Source organism: Camellia sinensis, chromosome 14 (genome assembly GCF_055761805.1).
Source record: "Camellia sinensis isolate YWXY chromosome 14, ASM5576180v1, whole genome shotgun sequence".
NCBI classification, from domain to species: domain Eukaryota; kingdom Viridiplantae; phylum Streptophyta; class Magnoliopsida; order Ericales; family Theaceae; genus Camellia; species Camellia sinensis.
The window spans coordinates 27,200,179-27,223,668 of NC_138974.1; the positions used below are offsets into that span (position 1 = coordinate 27,200,179).

Sequence of the window (23,490 nt, forward strand, 5' to 3'; positions counted from 1 at the left end):
CTAATTCATTCAAAAACTTAGGAAGATGACTATTTTTTCTTTTTTCTTTTAATTGTCATCGACAAACTAATGTGAAGGAGTTTCTTGAAAAGGTAAAAGTGGTTGCCAACAATGAGATTGCTTAGAAAGAGATACCATGGTTTCAAAGCCTAAGCTTGACCTGACCCGAGTTTTCATTTTCCTTTTACATTTCACCAAAATGAGGTCATCGACAAAGACTTTTATTTTGGAAGGAGCAATTTTATAGCTCATGGGGTCAAAGAAAATGTTGTGAAGAGCAGTAATATTAGTCTCAAAGGCTTTGAGATGGTTCCTTTCAATCTGAACTGTTTCAAGAACCATCCTTCTCTTATAACTACTCCCTTGAGAGAGAAAAGCTCGATCATATGCTTGATAGTTGAGTTGTATAGTTAATAATCACATAAATTTGTATATAAATTTAGTGATTTTTGTGTAGTTTGTAGAGAAGGAGGTGGTTGTGTTTCCCTCTTACCAGATTGTACATGGGAGTCCATGTGGGCTGTGTGTTACCCTAAGATCTTCAATAGACTCTGTACATTATTGAGGATTTAAATTTATCCAAGCCCATGATATGAATTAAGGTTTTGTTTTGAAGTTTCTGATTTGTGTTCAAGGTTCTTCACTGTTTTCCTCTAAGTCCCATTATGGTACAAAACTAGTATGGTCATTATTAGGTACCATATTAATTTTTTTTTATTAGTGTGGTCATTGTGATTCAAGTGGGAGTTAAATTTTGTATAATGTGTGAATAAAATACAAGTTTTGATTGGTTCAAAAATATATAATCTATAATTTTAAGTGAAATCAGTACATTTTTTAAATGAGAGACTTACTATTTTGAATCAATCAAATTTTGTGTATTGTACTCTTAAAGTGTGTGAACAAATTTATTTTCCGTTATGTAGACTAGTAAATATGATCAATTTCATTGGAAAGTGTTATATTGTAATAAGTTGAGTCAAATTTAATGGTAAGTAGGGTCAATTTCAATGATAAAGAAAACAACAAAAATCACCATTTTTTTGGTTGAGAAAATTACGTTCTTTTTGTATCTTGTTTACTCGTTACTAATCTATAGGGTCAATTTTCAATGATAAAGAAAGCCACAAAAATCATATCTTGTTTACTCGTTACTAATCTATAGGGTCAATTTCAATGATAAAGAAAGCCACAAAAATCACCAGTTTTTTGGTTGAGAAAATCACATTGTTTTTTTGTATCTTGTTTACTCGTTACTAATCAATGCCCGATAAAAAAAATTACTCATCATTTTTTTATTTTTTATTTTTTATTTTTTATTATAGAAAATTTCTATATGAAAGGATTCAAAGTAGCAAATTAATTTTCTTTGCATGCAGTGACGAGGGGTGGGTAGGGGATAGGTGGCTACCTGTATGAGGGTGGGGAGGAAGGAGGAAGAGAGACAGTCTAGTTTTTTTTTATTTTTTCTTTCTTGGGCTTAAGCAAAATGACATGGTTTAGTGCAAAACAATACTGCAGGAATACTCCTGGGAGGGAGTACTCTAGAGGATTTGAACACTCCTCCTTCTCTCCTTCCTCCTCATTGTCAATGACACAGACACAAAAGCAGAAACTTCATAGAACCAAAATGTCAATGTCCTCCTCTGCATAATGACGACGCTCTCTTATTATATTACAACCAATCCTCTCTGCCCAATACCCACTGTAAGATTCCTGAAAGCTTTTCTGTATATTCAATTGTATTCAAGATTACAATCAGACCTTAGATTATATAGCCCTAAATCCTAAACCAAAAAAGGAAAATACAAATACAATTATGTCTCTAACAGGACTCTAACACAATCATGCCTCTAATAGGACTCTAATTTGTACAAAACACACAATAATATATTCTATATTCTCACACCCTCGCTCAAACTCAAGGTGTTTTAGCAGAAAACATTGAGAGTTTGCTAAGAAGAAACTGAAACCGAGCGGTAGTGTGAGTCTTGGTGAAGAAGTCCGCAAGTTACAAAGCCGAAGGGATGAAAGGAAGTGAGATAAAGGCAGACTGCAGATACTGGCGAACAAAGTGACAATCTCAATATGTTTCGTCCGCTTATGAAAGACAGTATTGTGGGCAATCTGAACAGCACTGCGGTTGTCACAATAGAGAGATGTTGGAGAAGACTGAGAGACACCCAAATCAGATAAGAGACAACGAAGCCAAACAATCTCAGCAGTGGCATGAGCCGTAGCACGATACTCAGCTTCGGCAGTAGAGCAAACAACGACTGATTATTTCTTGCTTTTCCAAGAGATTAAGGAATCTCCAAGAAACATACAGAAACCAGATGTAGACTTACGATCAGTAACATCACCGGCCCAATCAGAGTCAGCATAGGCCACCAAGTCCAAAGAGAAAGTAGAGAACAACAATAAGCCCTGAAAGATGGTACCCCTGAGATAGCGAAGAACACGAACCAAAGCAACCCAATGGGTAGAGCGAGGAGCAGAAACGAACTGACTAACCACATGAACAGCATAAGCAAGATTAGGGCGAGTGACAGTCAAATAAACTAAACAACCCACAAGCTCGCGATATAAAGTGGGATCATCCAAAGGGACACCATCAATAGAGTTAAGTTTCACATTAAGCTCAATAGGTGTATCAGAAACCTTAGTATCAATAAGACTAGCATGATGAATGACTTCATTAGCATACTTAGCCTGAGACAGAAAATAGCCTTTGGGAGAAGAAGCAACCTCAATACCAAGAAAATACCGTAATGGACCCAGATCCTTCATTTCGAAGGTGCGGAAGAGATGCTGCTTGACCTCAGAGATAGCAGAAGAGTCCGAGCCAGTGATGATCATATCATCCACATAGAGTAAGAGAGCAACAAAACCAGCCAATGTATGTCGCAGAAATAAAGCAGAGTCGGAAGCAGAAAAATGAAACCCGAGCTCGGTAACAGCAGTCTGAAATCATACCAAGCACGAGGAGACTGCTTTAGACCATACAGAGCACGCCGAAGACGACAAACCTGACTAGAGGGATGGCGAAGGCCAGGGGGAGGACGCATGTAAACCTCCTCAGTGAGATGGCCATTAAGAAAAGCATTCTTAACATCCATCTGATAAAGAGGCCAAGAACGAACAGCAACGACAGAGATCAAAGTACGGACAACAACCATTTTGGCAACAGGAGCAAATGTCTTCTCATAATCAATGCCATACTCTTGAGAGAAACCTTTCGCAACTAGACGAGCTTTGTAATGCTCAAAAGAACCATTAGAATGAGTCTTGACTTTCTAGACCCATTTGCAACCAACCAGGTTCTTATTAGCAGGCAAAGGAACAAACTCCCAAGTACTAGTTTTCTGTAAAGCAGACAACTCATCATCCATAGCTTGAACCCAATGAGGATCCTGACAGGCCTCCTTGTAAGACTGAGGTTCTACAAAAGAGTGATAGGAAGCAGAAAAATAGGTATTAGACCAACCCAACCTGTTTGGAGGATGACGTGTTCGAGAAGGATATCGGTGTGCAGTAGGATCAGAGTCGTCAGAAGCAGAGGAAGCAGCAGCAAGGGCAGAGGCAACCAGTGGAAGAAGAGCCTTGCGACGAGAATAAACTAACAACGGAGGAGGAGAAGAAGCCGAAGGAGGAGAAGCAGCTAAAGGTATAGAAGGAGAAGATGGAACAAACGCAGGGGGAACAGTGGAGATGTACTCATCAGACAAGACCTCAGAAGGAAATGGGTCAATGTGAACCAAATCCTCTTTGGAAACTGGAGCAGTGAGAGGGGGAAGCTGGAAGTAAGATAGACCTTCAAGAAAGGCAATATGACGGGAGACATAAAGACGACGGGAAACAGGTCGTAACACTGATAACCTTTCTGAGTAGGACTGTAACCCAAAAAGACAGAGGACAGACCGGGCACTAAGTTTGGTCCTATCTTTGCGGGGAAGAAGAACAAAACAGGCAAACCCAAGCAAACCTGAATGAAGAGATGAAACAACGGAAAAAAATGGAGATGTCTGGGAGGTAGACAATATATGCTGAAGTTGACTAATCTGAGCAGTCAAGGAAGCCAAGTCAAGATCAGGAGTCGAAGCAGATGCAACATACGCAATGGGAGGAGTCCGGAAGTGGTTCTGAGATTGCTGAAATTGTTTTTGTTTTTGTTTTTGTTTTTTTCTTCTCATAGGTGCGTGTATCACACTTTGTCCAACTATAATTCTTACTCACATGCCCAGGAATAGTTGCCACATCAGTGGGAGTCGTGGAGGTTGGGTTTCTGTAGGGGTCTGTTGCTTAACTATTTAGTTTATGGATGGAGCGTGGGGGGACAACCCCTAAATATTAGTACCCTTATATAGAAATTATATCATATAGTATATTACACCAACACTTTTTGGGATTTCTATTTAATACAGATCTCCCTCATATTTAAAAATTTCATTTTTCTCCCTGAGATTTGTAATCTCGTTAAATATTATCCCCTAAACTATTGATGTCATGCCTAAAAATTTTCTGAATGACCATCTTGCTGTTTTTTTACCATTTCTTCTTCATATCATCATGACTACATTCTATAACTTTTTATACTTAAATTTTACCTGAAAATATTTTTTATTGATTGATGATATACAAATATAAATTTTATATAGAATTTTCAAACACAATGATATAACTTAATAATGACCTTTCACTTTAAAACAAAACACCCCTATACATGATTTATATTTACAAAAATATCACCATCACAACATTTTTATGATATTTTTTGTATAAACTTTTATATATGAATATAATTTCCACATTTATGTCCATTGACATCCCCTGACATTTGGTTTGATTACATCCCACCCCCTGACGTTATAGAAATTACATTCTTATCCATGTGGTTAATACTCTCATTTCATAAGCCCCCTACTTATACAAAAGGCAACAACTCTTAGTAGAAAAACAGAAAAATTACATTGGAAAAAAAAAAAGGTAAAGCAACGCAAGAAAACAGGAAATGTATGAATTCAATGTCTTTTTTATAGCAACGTTAATTTCGTCTAAATAATTATAATGATAGAGGGGGTCAATATAATTTCTTAAACGTCAGGGGATGATATGTATTAATTCCAAACCTCTATAGGTGTAAGTGTAATTTACCCATATAATAAAGTATGAGAGTTTTTGAAAATAAGTTAAAATGTCTTAGAAATACATTTTGTTTCAAGGGTTGAGATTAATTCCCAAATTCATCATAAGATTAAGATTTTTTTTAATTCCTACTCATCCACCTTTTTTTCCTCCCTCTCTCTCTCTCTCTCTCTCTCTCTCTCTCTCTCTCTCTCTCTATATATATATATATATATATATATTATTTTTCTCTTTTGGTTTACTTATTTTATTTACACCATACTTTTAGGTACGGGCATACACTAGTGTATATATATATAGCTTCTATAAAATTATTATGTATCTCTTCTTAAAATTGTAATAGTGCCCTCTATTATAAAATTTTCTTCTAATTACAAAGAACCTACTAAAATAGGCCATTCTATTATACATCTCCAAAAAAGATGTACCATATACAAGTTATGACTTTGTCATATTGATATTATAAAGTGTCATAACCAAATTATTTATATTCATAACTAAAATGACTACTATATAAATTATAACCAAGCAACACATTTTCAATCATAAAATAAATAAATAAATAAATAAAAACTACAATAGGTCATAACTAACTATTATTTGATGAATAACCAAAGACCTCTTCAGTCATAACCAATATAACAATAATAAGAAATTATGATGAAATTATAATTAAATTATATCAAATACTGCAATATGTCATAACTAAAGACCACAAACTACTGCATATGATAGAAACTTTTTTTGCGGTGTATTTTAGAATTTCTCTACTAAAATATATCATTTCTATCTCAACTTATCTTCTTTTTTAATTTTCCAATATACCTAAAATAGTTATTCCCCAATATTTGTATAAAATTTAACCTCAAATCCTTTAATTTAAAATTCATATTTATCCAAATGGACTATTAATATTTAAGTTTAATAATATCTCATTGTTATTTATTATGAGGAAAAAAAAATCAATGTCATTAATTTGTGTCTCCCGTCATTGAATTCCTGGTTCTGCCATTGTGTATGGATCTTTAAACACTATTTTAATCATTTTGTTTTCCTTTTATGAGTTTTTATAATTGATTTGTGATCATCTAAAGTGATTTTTCAAAGAGTGATTGTAGTGTGATAATGTTTGGCTTTAAGAGTTGGAAGATGAAATGATTTTTATACCCTCAATTTTGATAGTATTAAGTTTCAGCCATTTAAAGAATCACTTATCCTCACTTTTTATGATTGGGGTTATCACCTTTTATAATTGGGGTTATTCGTGATAACTTGATAAGTCTATTTTTACAAGTATGGGACATTAGATTTAAAGACTGATTTTTTCTTTCTTTCTTTTTTTTTAGTAATAAGAATATAATTAATGAAATTATTTAATGAGAATGACAAATTGTTACTTTGATTTATTGTTTTGCCCCACTGTGGCTAGATGGCTGCCAAACTACTATCGGATCATCACAATACCAAAACAGTCGCTAGTGGTGACTATCGGACCATCACAATACCAGAACAGTTGCTAGTGGTGGCTAGTGGCTACGACTGATGGTGATATTAATATAAACAGATAGACATATCAAGTAGACATAGAAGTCACATATAGACAAATAAGGAAAATGCTAGAGACCCCAAATAATCTACCAAATGTTTTACCAAACGTCTCACATGGGTGTGGGACCCACACAAACTGTGTGGGTCCCACACCCATGTGAGAGATTTGGTAAAACATTTGGTAGATTATTTGGGACCTCTAACATTACTCAGACAAATAATAGATCACATATGGATGGATAGGTGACCATTAGACAGATAGATAGATTGGTAGGGATAATTTTGATCTTTTAAATTATTTTGTCCCTTTAACCTAACAAAATTTTTAGATTGAACTTATGACTGAGTTATCTTTCTAATTAACATTATTTTTCTTTTCTTTCTTATTTTTTTGTAAACGCTTTTAGTTTTGGTTTTTAACTTTTGACAAATAGCCAATACGTTTTCTAGTAAAGTAGTCAAAAACAGAATACAAGGGTAATAATAAAAAAATAAAATAAAAAATTAATTACCTTATTTACAAATGTTATAGTAACTAGGTCTTATTTAAAAAAATTTGAACTAATAAGTCATATTTAAAAAAAATTATACTTTTTCATTTTCCATATTTTTTTATTTTCACTAAATTTTTTTAATATTCTAAGAAATTTTTTTAATTTTAAGACACACAAAACATAAATACACTTAAAAAGTATAATATTTGTTAAAAAAATCTTTAAAAAATTCACTAAATACTAAAAATACAAAATAAATATATGAAAATTCTGTATATTTTTGTATTTTTGTGTATTTATTAATTTTTTAAAATATTTTTTCACAAATATTTTATTATTTAGATAAATCTAAGTAAGGTGTATCTAAAAAGTAAAAAAAAAAATATTTAAAATTTTAAAAATATTTACTAAAAACAAAAAAAAACAAAAAAAAAACACAAAAAAAATCTCAAATTAAAAAAAAAAAACTGAATTCAAAAAATTAAAATCAAACACACTGATTAGTTTTTTCTAATTTTTAAAATTAAGAATATTATCAATTTTGCATAATAATGTTCCAAATAATTGTTTCACTAGCTGATGGAAAAAAATAGAGCATGAGATTAAATGTTTTTGCCCTTCTACTTATTGATTTGATTCAACTATCCAATAAAACAGAGAATATTATCAAATTTTTTTTCAATTTTAAAACTGAAAATAGTATCAATTTTTTTATTTTTAAAGCTTTTTATTTTATTTTTCTAATTTTGCATATTAACGTTCCATCATCATACTTCTTTGCAGAGACAAAATTTTGAGTTTTGCACAAAAAATAATTCAGTTTTTTCAATTTTTTGCACATAATATTTTTTTTTTTAGTTTTTTCAATTTAAAAGTTGATATTTTAAAGTTTTTAAAATTAAAATAAATGTCAAATTATCATGTTCCTTTATAAATAATCATAAATGATGAACAATCATTGTTTAAAGAGTAATTCCAATTATTAAAAATTTAATGGGACTTGAAAATTTAAAAAATCTTAATTAAGATTTAATGGGATATAAATTCATAAATTAAAACTTAGGTGTAAATGTCCCTTAAAAAAAAACTTATCCAGACCAAGTTACGGCTCATATTGCATCCAATCCAATATTATATAAATAAATAAATAAAAGGAAAATGATATTAAGAAGAAGAAAAAAAAAACTAAAAACAAATAACCCTTCACGATTTGTGCCTTATAACCAAATAAACTTTGATTTTTTTTTTAATTTTGTTAATTTAACCTTATTTTTTATAGTATTTGTTTTCAATCTAAATCATTTATCTATTTTTGTTAACTAAAATAATGAAAAATAAATATTTTAGTTATTAAACTCAATAAAAAAAATATTTTTTAGACATTTTAAATATATCTACATTTAGTTTAATGACTAAAATATTTTTTTCCATCAGTTTTGTTTAATGAAAATAAATGAATGGTTTAAATTAAAAATTCTAGATTTATTTTGTACTCAAATCCTAAGATTTTATTTTTATTTATTTATTTATTTATTTATTTATTTATTTATTTATTTATTTATTTGTTGTAATTGTTCCTCCAAACTTTTATGCATCAATTATTAAAAGGATATGACAATAACATATTTATAAATTATGTTGAAAATAATTGGCTTTACGATTTTAAATGGACGGAAAATTACATCCCAATGAAACATAAATTTTTGTTTACAAAAACCTGGAGGGTGTAAATAGTTTTTTACTTACATCTCATCACAGAACGACTTGTACCCATATGTTGTGTCTATCTCACTTTGCTGTAATTCCCACTTAAATGAAAGGAATATCATTAAACATATTGCACTCTGGTCCATCATTTGGACGGTAGGGTTTAGTTTTGTTTAGTTTATTATAGGCGTGTTGGAGTCTATTTCATTGATCCAAATCATTTAATTTTTCATGTCTTTTACGCTGTGTTTGGTTGGGAGATTTGGGAAGGGAAATAGAAAGGGAAATGGAAATGAAAGGAAAAGGAGAAAGAATTAATAGAATTCCAAATCCGAACTATGTTTGGTTGTGTTGGTTATAAAATAGAATTGATGTCCTAAAAGGTATCATATTTCTTTATTTATTTCTCACCCCCTTTCTTTTCCCATATATTTTTTATTATAACCAAACATAAATAGGATTACATTTCTTATTCCTTTTCCAAATCCCACCTCAAAAACTCCAACCAAACACAGCATTAAGTAATTCATTTATGAAAGAAAAAAACAAACAAACAGATACATTAGATATGAGTAACTACATGTTTGAATCATATCAACAATGATTCATCCCTCCTTTTCCTCCCATCCCCTTTGACCCCCTCTCTCTCTCATTGGTTACATTTTTTTTTTCTTTTTCTTTTTTTTCCTACTCCTCCAATCACCACCCGCCACGTGGCAAAGGGGATGAGGGGGTGACCCCCAAAAGGGGGTCCCAAGCATTATTCTATAACCTAAATTGAACCCTCTAGTCCAGATAGTGGGCCGATGAGAAGTTTCATCCATAAAATTTTACTTGTTTCAAGAAAAACTCAAATCAAGGCTTTTGGCCTAATAGTTATAAAACACTTTTTTGTGGGATTTGAGGTTGCAAATTCAAATGATATCATTGAGATGTTTATTTTTTCCTCATTATTAGAGTTGTATACTATAATACCTATTATATTTTTTATTACTCTCCTATCGATTAAAAAAAAAAGTCAAAATATTTTCTAGTTATATAGTCATATACTATTTTGGAAATGAATTTGGGCCAAAAATACCCCTAAACTAACCGTATACGCTTCCAACACTTGCTTTCATTTTCGAAATTGTTTCAAAGCTTTAAGTCCAAAGTGGACAAAATTGTTTTCAAAAAAGTAAAAATGTTTCAAAATTATTTTCAAAATTTGAGGACGTAATTTCCCCTTTTCCGTATAATAAAGTCCAAAGTTACATTTAATTTGGAACCTAAATTACAATTCCTACTAGAAGTGCTTACAGAGGAAGTTCATAAACATCTAGTTACAAATAGCAAAAGATGACATCTGTGGTACCGAATATACATACTAAGTGCTTGTTTGGCATCATTTAAAAAAAATAAAAAGTCAAAAAGTCACTAATAAAATAAAAAAAAATTATACTATTCACAATGTTTAGGCGGGAAAATGGGGCTAAGTACTCAGAGGGCAAAAAGACATTTTTGCCCTTCATTGACATGCACAGCTCACTCATGATTGTTTAAGAAAAAAAAAAAAAGTCAAACAATGCACCAGTGTAGCTCAATACACTATGAGAGGGGAAGTGACAAGTGCTCAGTGCACTGTCATAAGGGTAGGAAGGTAATTTTGATATTTCATACAATATTTTAATACACATTTTTTCGTAAAAAGTCAAAAGTTATTCTAAACAATCATATTTTTTCTCTACTTTTTTAGCTAAAAAGTCAAAAAGTGCACGTTCATCCCAAACAACTTCTAAATCAGGCACAAACATGGCAGCCAACCATTCCTCACATTTTGATAAGATTTGCACCCACCTTATGATCTTTTAGAGCAGAAGCCCCATCCCAGAGCTCCCTCAGATGCTTTTCAATCTCTTCGTGACATTCTTCTTATTCATCAGCAATGGATTTTGATTTGCCATACACAGAAAAAAAAACACGCAACATTTTCTTCAAATAATCCAACGCAAACTGAACCTTAAAGCCTGCATTTTGAGCATATAAAAACCAATCCCTCCAGTTAAATACTTCAAGTTGATCCAAGTCTTTGAATCCAGTATTGCACATCCAAGTCTTCACCTTCAGACTCATCGTTGTTGAGTTTGCACTGAAATCTCCATATTTGGTCAATGTACGGGGAGTAAATATTCTTTACTTCCATACTCTTTGCAACCAAGCTGTGTTGCTCTGAAACAGCATCGTGTAGCCTGAAAACACGACGACGGTGAGCTACCTGGTGGGTGTATTGCTGGAAACCCTACCGATATTCAAGTTAGCACCCTCAGAGATAAAACAAAGGAGTAAGGATAGCACAGTGTAAAAAATTGCAGACCTTTTTCATGGAGGTGTTACAGGACTTATATACACTACAAGAAAAAGCATTTTTGGCGACTAACTTCCGCCGAAAGTCGAGTTTTTACTTTCAGCGACTAATTTTTTTAGTCGCCCCTTTTGTTGCGTATATATGGTCGCCAGAGGTATTGGCGACTAAAATATTTTTAGTCGGCAAAAAATAGCTCTTTAGCGACCAACTTTTTAGTCGCCAATAGTGATTTACACTTTTTAAAATCACACATTTGGCAACTAATCTTTTAGTCGCCAATAGTCCATGAATCGCCGACTAAACGATTTAGTCGCCCAAAATAAAAACTTTTGGCGACTAAAATTTTCGTCGCCAAAGGTCCTTCCGTGAAAAAAAAAAAAAAAAACCAATTTCTTTGCTTTTTCTGAGATTCGAACCGCCAACCTCTCCCACTTTCGAACCGCCAACACCTTTAGCAACACACTCCCTCCACTATGCCACTTCAACATCACATAAATATATATGCAATATGTATTATTTATATACTACATTGACTGGTATTAATACAAAACTATATATATAAATATAATTATTTTTATTCAATATAATTTATGTAAAAAATAAATTATTTATTAAAAAAAATTTAGGCCACTTTTGGCGACTAAATCCATTATTTAGTCGCCAATTCTATTATTTTGGGCTACTAATTAATTTTTTGTCGCTAAAAAAATAAGTTCAAATTAAAAATAAGCAGTTTTGGCGACTAAATCTGTTTTTAGTCACCAAAAACGTTCCCTTTTGGCTACTAAACTGAATTTTAGTTGCCAATTGACTGTTTTTAGCTACTATTTTTTTTTTGTAGCCAAAAAGCTTCATTTTCAGCGACCAATCTGTTTTTAGTCGGCAAAACACCTATAATCGGAGATGAAAATGTTTTTTAGTCGCCAAAACCATCACTTTTGGCTACTAAATTATTTTAGTCACCAAAAACCGTCACTTTTGGCTACTAAACAACCTTTAGTCGCTAAAACCCCTACATTCGGCGACTAAACTGCCTTTTAGTCGCTAAAACCCCTGTATTCGGCGACTAAACTCTTTTAGTCGGCAAAAGTGTTCAATTTTGGCGACTAATTCCATTTTAGTCACCAATTCTACTACTTTCAGCGACGAAAAATGAAGTTTTAGTCGCCAAAAACGCTTTTTCTTGTAGTGATAGCTTGTGCGCACACTACCTTGCTCATCCTTTCTTGGACGTGTGGATGTACTATCCTCTCCTTGCCTTACATGTGTATGCATCAATACTGCTAAACAACATTAGCTAAACATCCAAACGGTATGGACGCGAACTACTGGCGGGTTTTTCTCCCAGCATTCCAATTGGGCCACATAGCACACACCCATCGAGCTAACTCAAGACCGGACTGGCTCTGGCCAGACTGCCGTGCACAGCTTTCCTTGCCTAGTTTGCCAGGCGTGCAGCTTGGTCAAGCCTTCTGTAACCCTTCTCGATAGGAACTCTTAGCTCAGTCAAGAGTCTTATCACCTTCTCAACCTTAGCTGGGCTTGGCCTTGGGGCGTCGATATAGCTCGACCTCGATCTTTACCTCGGCCAAGAATAATGCTCTCATTTCACCTACCTCGGCCCATGACTCAAGCCCATCACTTGGCCAAGTCTCGACATCTAAAGACTTAGTAGCGTGGTTGCTAGATCGAGAACAAGGCCCACACTAGGTTCTGCTCGGCCCATTTGTTCAGCACAAATTCCTCTCTCAGTCAACAAGGCTTCAAACATTAGGGATCATGTAGTTACCAATCTTGACAACCTCTAAGCTATTCCTCAAGTAGTACAGTTTAAAATCATCTTCATTTAGAGGGCTAGTTGATGGAGAATCAAAATTTTTCGTGAACTCATCAAAGCTCTGGTTTGGATCTATCTTATGAAAATATGTTACTTCTGAGATGATGTCTTTCACTACTTTGCGATCCTCCATTAAGAGAAAATTGAAAAGGTTCTCCAAGCAGCAAACCGAGTCACACATATATAGCTTAATTGAAAAATAAAATTAATAGAAATGCTATGAAAAGTAGCATAGATTTAGTGATTTGTTTGGGGTAGCCATGTCGTACCCTTATCCTTATGCAACAATATTTCTTCGGACCCTATCATTTGCCACTAATATGACATCTTATTCTCATGCTTCTGCATAGAAATCATAATTTATGCGAGATAAGACTATGTGCATCTAACACTTTTCAAATTCCACAATAGCAACACAACAATTCTACATTAAAAATAAAAAAAAATAAAAAAGTTTCAGCACTCATAAGAATCCTATAAAAAGATTTGCAAAAAATTCCACAATAGCAACACAATACATTAAAATAATTTACCAAAGGACATGTTATGCAAGTTTCAGAACTCTCACTATAAATAAAGAAAAAAAATGCAATGAGTGAGAAAATACAATGAAAAATGGATTATATATTTGTAGCATTTTCTATAAATAAATATTAATTAGTTAAAACCAATGGATCCTGTGTAGCTACATTGGAGTAGGCACAGTCCACGTGAGCAACATATGCACATCCCTTCATGCACTGATAAACAGGTTGACTTGGAATTCTTTCTTCCTCACAAGCATCGCAATTATACTCATCCAAAACTTCTTCATCAAGAAACTCCACAAGGAAAGGGGATCTACATGTGTGCTTTTGATGACGCTCGGAAACAAACATTGAACATGGAAGTTAATTCGACACTGCACCCAACAGATGACGGGTGTCGGAGAAACTCTTTCCACAATCGGTGCAACCACTGAGTGACTCATAGATTGCTGTTGTAGGAGAGTGAGAGGGTGGTTGTGATTTTGATGATTAATGGTGGGTTTTAAAAACATGCAATGAAGATCAACTTGGAAGTTACACTTGCTGCAGAAAAAGGCAAAGCCACGACTAGTACTTTCGCAAACATTGCAATCAAAGTAACCATTTTCAGTCTCTAGCAGGGGTGAGTTCTAGAAGGTGTGCTGGGTGAAGAGGGTGTTGGAGCTTTAATGGCAGCTTGGCACAAAATTTGTGTATGTAGAAATCACACGCGTTGCAACCATAGGTTTGCCCCAAGAAAGGCAGCTCGCAACCAGAGCAAGAGAATTTGCCTTCTACTACTAGCCGAATAGTGTGCAGGCTGTGAAGAAAGTTACAAGATAGAAGTTCAAAACTAGTTTTTTTTGGGAAGAAGTTAAAGTATGGCTTTTTGTTAGAAAATAAGTTACAAATTGAAGCCAAAAACAAGTTCAAAACCGACCAAATTTTTAGGAACATTCTAAATGTGAGATAGGATACAAAATTCTAAATGATTGATAGTCTCATAACTACTACTCGTGAAACAAACATGATCAAAGGATTTACGTTTACCCCAAAGCTCCAACGTACCCAAAATTGCCCAGGCTATCGGAATGGCAGAGGCAACAAGCATGCTAGATTTAAAGTACTTAGCCAGGGAAAGTGAAGACCAAGCCAAAGGCAAAGGCTATAATTCTCCAGAGAAAAGAATATTTTCTTCTTTTGTTAACATTTTGCTCTCCAAAAATTTTCTTATCCAACGAGTAAAGAAAAGTGCATGTAATGACATCTAAACAAAACAACAAATGGAAAAATAAATAAATAAAAATAGTAGTAGTAATGATTGTTGTTCATTTTAGCATGTGAATTAGGTATCGAAATAACATTTTTCCTGTATTTGTTGGCCAAGTTAAACTCAATTTAATCTAAGAAAAACAGCAATAAATAATTGGATATGAGATTAAAATACAGGAAAAAGCAGGTAGCAACGATATATAAAGGGTTCAGTAAGCCTCAAAGAGTGCCAGCAGGGAAAATGAGATACATGTACTTTTTACAGAGTGCCCTGAAGTAAAAAAAAAGTAGTAACATTGCACGGACGACCTGTGAATCAAATCCTCGAAGCAATCAAGGGGGTGGTGTTTTGAAGGAAAGCACAGGCTGCTCCAACTCCGCTGCCAAGCTTCACTGGGTATCCCACATCCTTAAGTACCATTTCCACTCCCGCAAGACACCCCAGCAATTGCAACTATATTAAGTGGATAAAAATATATACATAAACAAGTAAATCAATGAACTACGAAGTGGAGCGAGAGCAACCTCTTTTAAAGCAACAAATCCCAATCTAAGCATATGTTGTGTATGAGCCGGTTTTCTACTTTGCAAAATCTATCTATACAGTGAAAAGGGCAGCTATTGCTTCCTAACTGAGCATAAGGATAGATTCAGGAATCAGGATGGATTGATTTATGTGGATAACTTGAGAATGCTAGTTAAGCATATAGCACATAGTTTAGAAGCAAGTGATATGAAGCAACATTGGAGAGAAAGTGAGAACAATTTTGGTGGAAATTGAAAAACAACAATTTTGGTGAAAATTGAAGAACAATTTCAGACCTTGTTTGGGGTAACGTTAAAAAAGTATCTTTTGATTGTTTTGGCTAAATAAGTCAAAAAGTAAAAGCCTATTTGTTATCGGCTAAAAAAGCAAAGAACTCACTGAACTTTTCCACTCATAAAAAAACAAATATTTGTAACAACTTCCCAAACGTATCAGCTTCTTTAGATTCTAAAAAAAAAAAAAACCAAAAAAGCTACTAAAAAGCAATCCCCAAACCCACCAGATTGAGAATTCATGATGTTTAAGGTGAAAAAAGACAGGTTGACATCATGGAAATATACAGACTACAAAGTTTCAGTATCATCTAATATCAATCTTAATTGTTTTTGCAGATGAAGTCATCAGCAACTTGGGATATAAGAAATGAAGCATACCTCATTTAGATTGCCAAGATGCCCTATTCTGAAAACCTTTCCGGCCACTTTATTTAGGCCGAGGCCTAAGCTTAAGTTGTATCTTTGCCATCCCCTTTTAACAATTTCTGAACTATCAATGTATGGAGGAACAACCACTGCAGTGACTGTGTCACTGTACCATTCCTCTTTTTGAGTGCAGTTCTTCAAGCCCCATGCCTCCACAGCAATCCTGCATTTCAAATTCAAAGTACTTTGAATTTACCATTCAGAATCATAGCAACAACAACAAATCAAGGAATATGACTTCATGAAGGTTTATAAGCGTAAATACTGATATTTTCGATATGGGGATGACTTGAAACAAAGTTAAATAACTAATGGGGAAAATAGCGTGAATAAACTCAGAGGAAGTCATGAGTACAAAATACAACCTGTGTCATGACAGAAATGTCCATTGTAAATACTACAAAATTACAAGAAATTATTTTAAGTATATAATAAAGCAAGAATTTGTTCGCATACTCATTAAAAAAGGGTAAATCTCCAGAGGTTTGGAGAAAATACAAAAAATTCCATAGTTTTGATGTAATTACACTGACCTCTTTTTCAGTAGTGCTAAAGGGACCGGAACCAATGTAGATGGTGGGGAAACAAAATGATAAACGAAGTAAATTATACATTTAAGTATAAAAGAGATAACATCATTTTTCCATCCATATGACTAACAAAAATTACTGATGAAAAGAGGCCAAATAAAGGAATCCAATTTAATTATGTCAAACTTGTGAAACTTACTGTTACTACATTTTGTCAAAAGCTCAAGGGAGGTCAGTGCAATTTACCCTAAAAAATCACATGAAAAAATCAAAAAGGATTACTTGCCTTGTTGCCTTAGCGAGGCGGCCATGCCTAGCAATCACATTGTCAAGTCCTTCCTCAAAAATGAGATCGAGTGCCGTTCTAAGTCCATATAACAATTGGATGGAAGGAGTGTATGGCCAAAATGTTCCCATCATATAGAACTTCAAGTAGTCTTTCCAGTCGAAGAAAACTCTGAGAGATTTTGCAGTTTTGGAGGCCTCAAGAGCTTTGGGGCTTGCACAGACAATCCCCATTCCAGTGGGCAGAGAAAGAGCTTTCTGAGAGCCCGTTAAAGCCACATCTATTCCCCATTCATCCATTCGAAAATCAAGTGCACATATGGAGGAAACTCCATCAACAAGAAAGAGCGCCGGATGCTGATAGTGATCTGAGAATCATGTGATGAAAGTTAGTACAATCTGACTAATCCACAGAGGTAGAAAATTAACGCCACCTAGAAAGAATTTAACTAACAAAATGGAAATACAGTTTCCATGCCAGAGACAACATATGCATCGGTAAATCAAAGACAATTGTCATAAAAACTAGACATGTCAAAAAAAAAAAAAAAAGTAAACCCGAACAAGGATGTTCTTAAAGACAGATTTTTGGGTGTTGTGACTTATGATTTGCTTAAAATTCACTTTATTCGCTATGTTTAACCAATCTATATATATAAATTACAAAAATGATAAAAAAAAGCAGATATCAGCAGACATAGAAAACTGAAATTTATTAGTATCTTATTTTCCTTTTTGTTTATGGAATGTATTAGTGCAATTTTGAAGCTCAAATGTAATATCAAGTACAGACTTTAATGCATGCCCATATACTACAACTTACAACAAAATGGTGTTGAAGCCTATATGATAAGACCAACAAAATTGGGGCTAAAACATCCATCCATGATTATAAAAAAAGTGCAACCAAATGAAAGTGATAATCATATCAAAACTTCAATATCATAGTCTTTCCATAAAGAATACATCAAGAAAATAGCAGATGAAGATGCATAATAGGAGAGCGCTCAAAAGAAGTGTATTGCTTTTACATCAATAGATAAATATAGAAAAACCAATGTGAATTTCATAGTTTTACAGGACCAATTGGATGCTCTCGCATCAGTAGATTAAAACTCAGTACTAATGATTAAGATTATGAGATATACTACTTAGCAATAGAAAACCATAAAATGTGGAGTAAAATGAATTCTTACCAAGAATTTTTCTTACAGCAGCTAAGTTGTTGGTAACTCCAGTAGCTGTCTCATTGTGCACGATACAAATGGCCTTGATAGTATGTGCAGAATCTGCTGCCAGCTTTGATGCCAAAACTTCAAGATTGGCACCTTGACCCCAATCACTTTCAACGACATCCACATTGAAGTTCAGACGTTGCTGTTGATCAATCCACAGCAAACTGAATTGCCCAATTAGGAAAGACACAATCCTATCCCCCGGAGAAAGTGTGTTTGTGAGCGCACTTTCCCATGCACCAGTACCTGTACCAAAACAGCAACGTTACGTTGCAAATCAGAAGAAACAAACAACAATGAAGCTATTAAACGAAACCATGGCATCTGATGTCTTAATACATGCGTAGATAATAATATTCCTCCAAAAAGGAATCAGATTGTGATTTCCTATTGCATTAAAAGCCTTTGTTTCATCCTTTGAAAGAGTCATTGAAATTGATGTTTGGAGTTGCAGATATACCCTGATAATAAAGAATGGAAAAAATAAGATTTTATTACTGTAAATACTAACACACAAAGTATGTTAAACTATATATACTAATTAGTCAGAAATGGCTCTTTTATGCACAATGTTGTGCCATGTAGCAATGCAATTCAAAGCTGCCCTCTAATGAAAAACTGATGGCATGTCCAGAAATCAAAATGATGTTCAAATGCTAATACTAAATCCTACTATATAGTACTGGAATTAAGTATTTCCACATCAACTTGAAAAGATTAAATTCTGAAACTCCAAATCAAAGTGGTGTGGTATGGTACCTGTGGTTGGAATCAGAAACGGGGTTCCACTAGTAGTCTTGAAAATCTTCTTGACATCCTCAAGTAGGGTTCTTGTCATAGCTGGGATGGCAGGAGAGCGATAATCCTCATTGTTCCTGTTCATTGCACGAATAACCTGCTCCGGGATATTGACCGGCCCAGGAACAAACAGATGGTTCCTTCCAGGTCCATAGACATAGTCCATCTTTCACTTCTGTATTGAAAGTCAACAAATTGCTGGTGTTTTCAGTGCCACAACCTCAATTACCAAAACCCATTAAGGAAATCAATCTAATTAATAATATTGTTCTAAAACTAGTCAGTATGATTTACCCAACTATGAACAAATGGAATTCAAATTTTAGATTCATTCTTATAGCAATTCTACTAAATCCACAGTTGGCCCTCTTACGATTGATGTCCTGAAACAAAGGTTTTATCAATTGAAATACAGGTAATATTTTAAGGTATTTATCCGGAAAACAAAAAATCTCCAAAATTCACTACATCGGCCATTATTTTTTGTCACAATCGCTGTAATTTCAGACTTTATTCATCCATTTATATATATACTAGCCTATCACCACCCGTGCTATGCACGGAATAATTATACATATTTATATTTATTTTAAATTTTTTTTAATATATAAATAATATTTTTTAAGATTTTTTATAAAAATAATTTAACAATCATATCACTAATCATAGTATATAAGAGAAATTAAAAATGCTACTGCAATAACTATGCACGGCCTATATTTATAATTATTTGTATGGGGGATTTTAAATGTTGATCAGGAATTTTGACCAAATCAATAAATGCAGGCATATGAAAAGACATGTGAATTGAAAAAAGTTAATAAATACTGATCAAAGATTTTGACCAAATCAATAAATGCTGAGTTTTTTTTTTAAATAAAAAATTTAGAAAATTCAGATTGGGATATTGAAACTCCCACAGGCCTTGAGGTTAAAAATCCTTTTTGCTTAATATATAGTATAAATAGCCATTAAATCAAATTTTATTTTATTTTAATTGTTAATATATATTTGAATAGTTTATTTTCCCGTTACTTCCCTTTGTTTTCCAGTTATTTTCCAATATCCAATATTTTTAAATATTGTTTTCTTTTACCCTTCTTGTTACCAATATATTGCGGTATATTGCCAAAATTTACAACTATGACTAAAAAATTATTACAGTGAAAAGTACACATAAATAAGCATGTCTATTGTATAAAATTTTTATAAATATTATTTTATGAGTATTAAAGGAGGGATTAATAGGAACTTTCATGCCACCAAGATTTGATACAGTACATATGTCTGTGAATGAAATTCATTGCCTTAAAAAATATGCACACATGTCCTATTTTTGCACTGAAAATTGTATAACTAGGAGCAAACTTCTTTGTCAATGAAAATCATAGGAAAACTTAATATTTAATAATGGAAAATGCTAGAGGTCCCAAATTTTCTACCAAATAAATGACCAAATGTCTCACATGGGTGTGGGGCCGACAAAATTACGGACTCCACACCCATGTGAGACATTTGGTCATTTGTTTGGTGTGACATTTGGTCATTTGTTTGGTAGAAAATTTGGTGTCCCTAGCATTACCCTTTAATAATTCTACTAACTAACTATATTTACTTATCACAAGATAATTGTTTATTAGAGAGGGTCCACTGTAAATAAGTGGAAATATATTTAAATAATTGCCATCTTTTATTTACAGTGATTTAACTAGATAAAAGTTAGGGAAACGGCAATAGATTTACAAAATCCTACGAACTTTATTTTTTATTTTTTTATTTTTTGTGACTTTCTTGGAGATGAATGCATTGGTAAAAAATAAAAAATAAAAAAACTAGAAAAATTAACAGTGACATAACTAGAAAAATTATCCAGAAAAATATCCAAAAAAACTACAACATTCTTTATGGGTGTAACTCACATTACACCAACTTCAAATCTATATCAAAACCTTCGGACAATTTTGCAGGTACAAAAAAATGGGTATATGGTATTTTTCAACAAAACTAGGATATACTATGGTAATTAGGTACAAACTTGAACCCAAAAACACTAAATACCAAAATTCTCTATGGGGTAATTGTAACTTGAGATTCAATTCTACCTAATAACAACCAAAATTTGTAATTTACATACAAATCCCCAATTTAACATTAGGGTAAATTATACTTAACTCCTCTAAAATTTGGAGAAAATATAACAAGTCTTACGGTTTTGATACAATTACATTAAGTTCTCTTAAAGTTTTAAGCCACATAACGTTTAGCCTCATTTTCATCAATAATTTGTTAGTTATATAAATAAAAATAATAATATTCAGTGTGTTTGGTTTGAATTTTCTGGATTAAGTTTTTTAAAAATTGACTTTTTTGATTTTCGTGTTTTTTTATTTTTAGTGAATATTTTTTAAATTTTAAACATTTTTTTTTACTTTTTTAGATGCACCTTACTTAGATGTATCTAAAAAGTAAAAAAATTTGTGAAAAAATATTTTAAAAAATTAATAAATACATAAAAATACAAAAAAATATACTGAATTCTTGTATTTTTTTTTGTATATTTGGTATTTAGTGAATTTTTTTTTACAATTTTTTTACTTTTTAGGTGTATTTATATTAGGTGTGTCTAAAAAGTAAAAAAATTACTTAAAATATTAAAAAAATTCAGTAAAAACAAAAAACACACAGAAAATAAGAAAGTAGAATTTTTTGAAAAGTGTTTTTTGAAAGTGGAAACAAGCAAGGTGATTACTATTTTTTTTTACACTGAAAACATATCATTCCTTGTTTATCCTAGTGTTTTCATACCATCTGGATTAGTTTTGATTTATTTAGCAATACTAAAAGGGAGTTACTATAATTTTATCAAAACTGTAGGACTGTTTATATTTTCTTTAAATCTCAAGAGAGGTCAATGTAATTTACCCTTAATATTATGGTTTGCTTACTCCTAGTATATTATTGGGTAAATTACACTAACATCCCCTGAGATTTGGAAAAAATACTGTAAGCTCCACAATTTTGACATAATTACACCAATCTCTCTTTTAATAAAATTAAATCTATCGAAAATAATCCAGATAGTGCAAAAATATAAAAATAAACAACGTAAAATAAACATTTTCATGTAAATGAGATGATATCATTTTTTAATTTATATAACTAATAATTTTTTGATGAAAATGGGCTAAATGTTATACAATATAATTATGTCAAAATTATAAAATTTATTGCATTTTCTCTAAACCATATGTTATTTTGGAGAAATTTATCATTTTGGTATATTTTGATCAATGAATTAAAATTACCCAATAGATTAAAGAAATTTCATTCAGAAAATCAAGTGACTTAAAAATCTTTCACAAGAAAACAGAGGCTTAAGCAAAACAAGAACAAAATAAAACAATCATGAAGGAAAAAGAACTACCCAAGTTCTGATTACAATAAACAACAAACATTTCTATATAAAAAAAAAAAAAAAAAAAAAAGTTTCCAAACTCAATAAGACATGTATATACATATAATTAAAAAAAAAAGCAATAAGTTGTGGTGATTGAGAAGAGTGAGTTGTTTACCTTTGTGGGAAGTGGGAGAAGTACACAAAGTAAGTAGGCAGTGAGTGGCTGAGTTTCCCACCTCTGTGGTAGAGATGGAAAATGAGAGTTTGCAGATGAGATGACAATTTTAAAGGGCTAAAACCAATCTGCAATTTTATAACAGCCTACGTTCCATCTCGGTCCCACCTTGGGCTCCACGTGGCAGATAAGAAGTGTAACCAATTTCATTTCATCTGGTATTCCCGTGGCCAAGGAAAATAAAAATGTGTGACATCCCTAAACTTTGAAACTTTGCTCAAATACCCTTTACCTTCTTTTGTGTATTTCTACAAACTACCCACTCTTTTTGAGAATTTCATAGATTTGGTTTGGTGCTTTAAGTGGGAGATAGATTTTATAAGTATATTTTGCTTTAAGAAAATGAAGCTTAGTGTCGTTTATCATACACATTTCTCGCCAAAATGTAAATTTAAACTTTTAGAAAAGTCATAAATATACCAAATGAATTAATTTTTTTTTAGAATGATCATCTTCAGTCTAGATTTTGGACTAGAGGGCACTGTTTGGTCCTATGAATCTCATCACAAGTTCCGTTTTAATGATCCAAACTATTCAATTTATCGGTTACTTCGTGTATTTCATCTACACAAAAAATTAGGTCAATCCGATAATTGTAATTTATTCAATTTTTCACTAAAAAAAAATAGACAACAATTGTGTTTTTAAAAATTAACAATACATTTTTTTAGTGACAAACAGAAAAAATTGAACGAATTACACTTATCGAATCGACCTAATTTTTTTGTGAACGAAATACGTAAAATTTTTGACAAAATAAATGATTCGAATTATCAAAACAGGGCATGTGGTTGGCCATGCCCAAACAGCGCTCTCCTGTCCATTGGGTTTCCAAATAAGGCATTAGTTAAAAATAAATCTAAAAACCCACGCGGTTAGGTGTCGATCCTTCCGGTTAGTACTGGTAAA

The 23,490-nt window shown here is 32.6% G+C and overlaps 1 protein-coding gene across 1 annotated transcript; it reads right to left on the reverse strand.

The window, feature by feature from the left end:
- Positions 1 to 15,000: 15,000 nt before the first annotated feature.
- LOC114263857 (serine--glyoxylate aminotransferase) lies at positions 15,001 to 22,660 on the reverse strand. Its single transcript, XM_028204438.2, has 6 exons — positions 22,522 to 22,660; positions 18,911 to 19,124; positions 18,113 to 18,397; positions 16,918 to 17,284; positions 16,054 to 16,264; positions 15,001 to 15,307 (listed from the first exon to the last, which is right to left on the reverse strand). Exons 2-6 carry the CDS (start codon positions 19,113 to 19,115, stop codon positions 15,170 to 15,172), a joined length of 1,206 nt encoding a protein of 401 aa, XP_028060239.2. The 5' UTR covers positions 19,116 to 19,124; positions 22,522 to 22,660; the 3' UTR covers positions 15,001 to 15,169.
- Between the last annotated feature and the right edge of the window lie 830 nt (positions 22,661 to 23,490).

Excerpts from the sequence above, each read along its gene's own strand:
- LOC114263857 (XM_028204438.2), bottom strand. The coding sequence starts at position 19,115 with ATGGACTATGTCTATGGACCTGGAAGGAACCATCTGTTTGTTCCTGGG. Across the intron at positions 18,398-18,910 it reads GTTTCTGATTCCAACCACAG|GTACTGGTGCATGGGAAAGT; the intron begins GTACCATACCAC and ends GTTTTGGTACAG. Across the intron at positions 17,285-18,112 it reads TGCTGTAAGAAAAATTCTTG|ATCACTATCAGCATCCGGCG; the intron begins GTAAGAATTCAT and ends CATGATTCTCAG.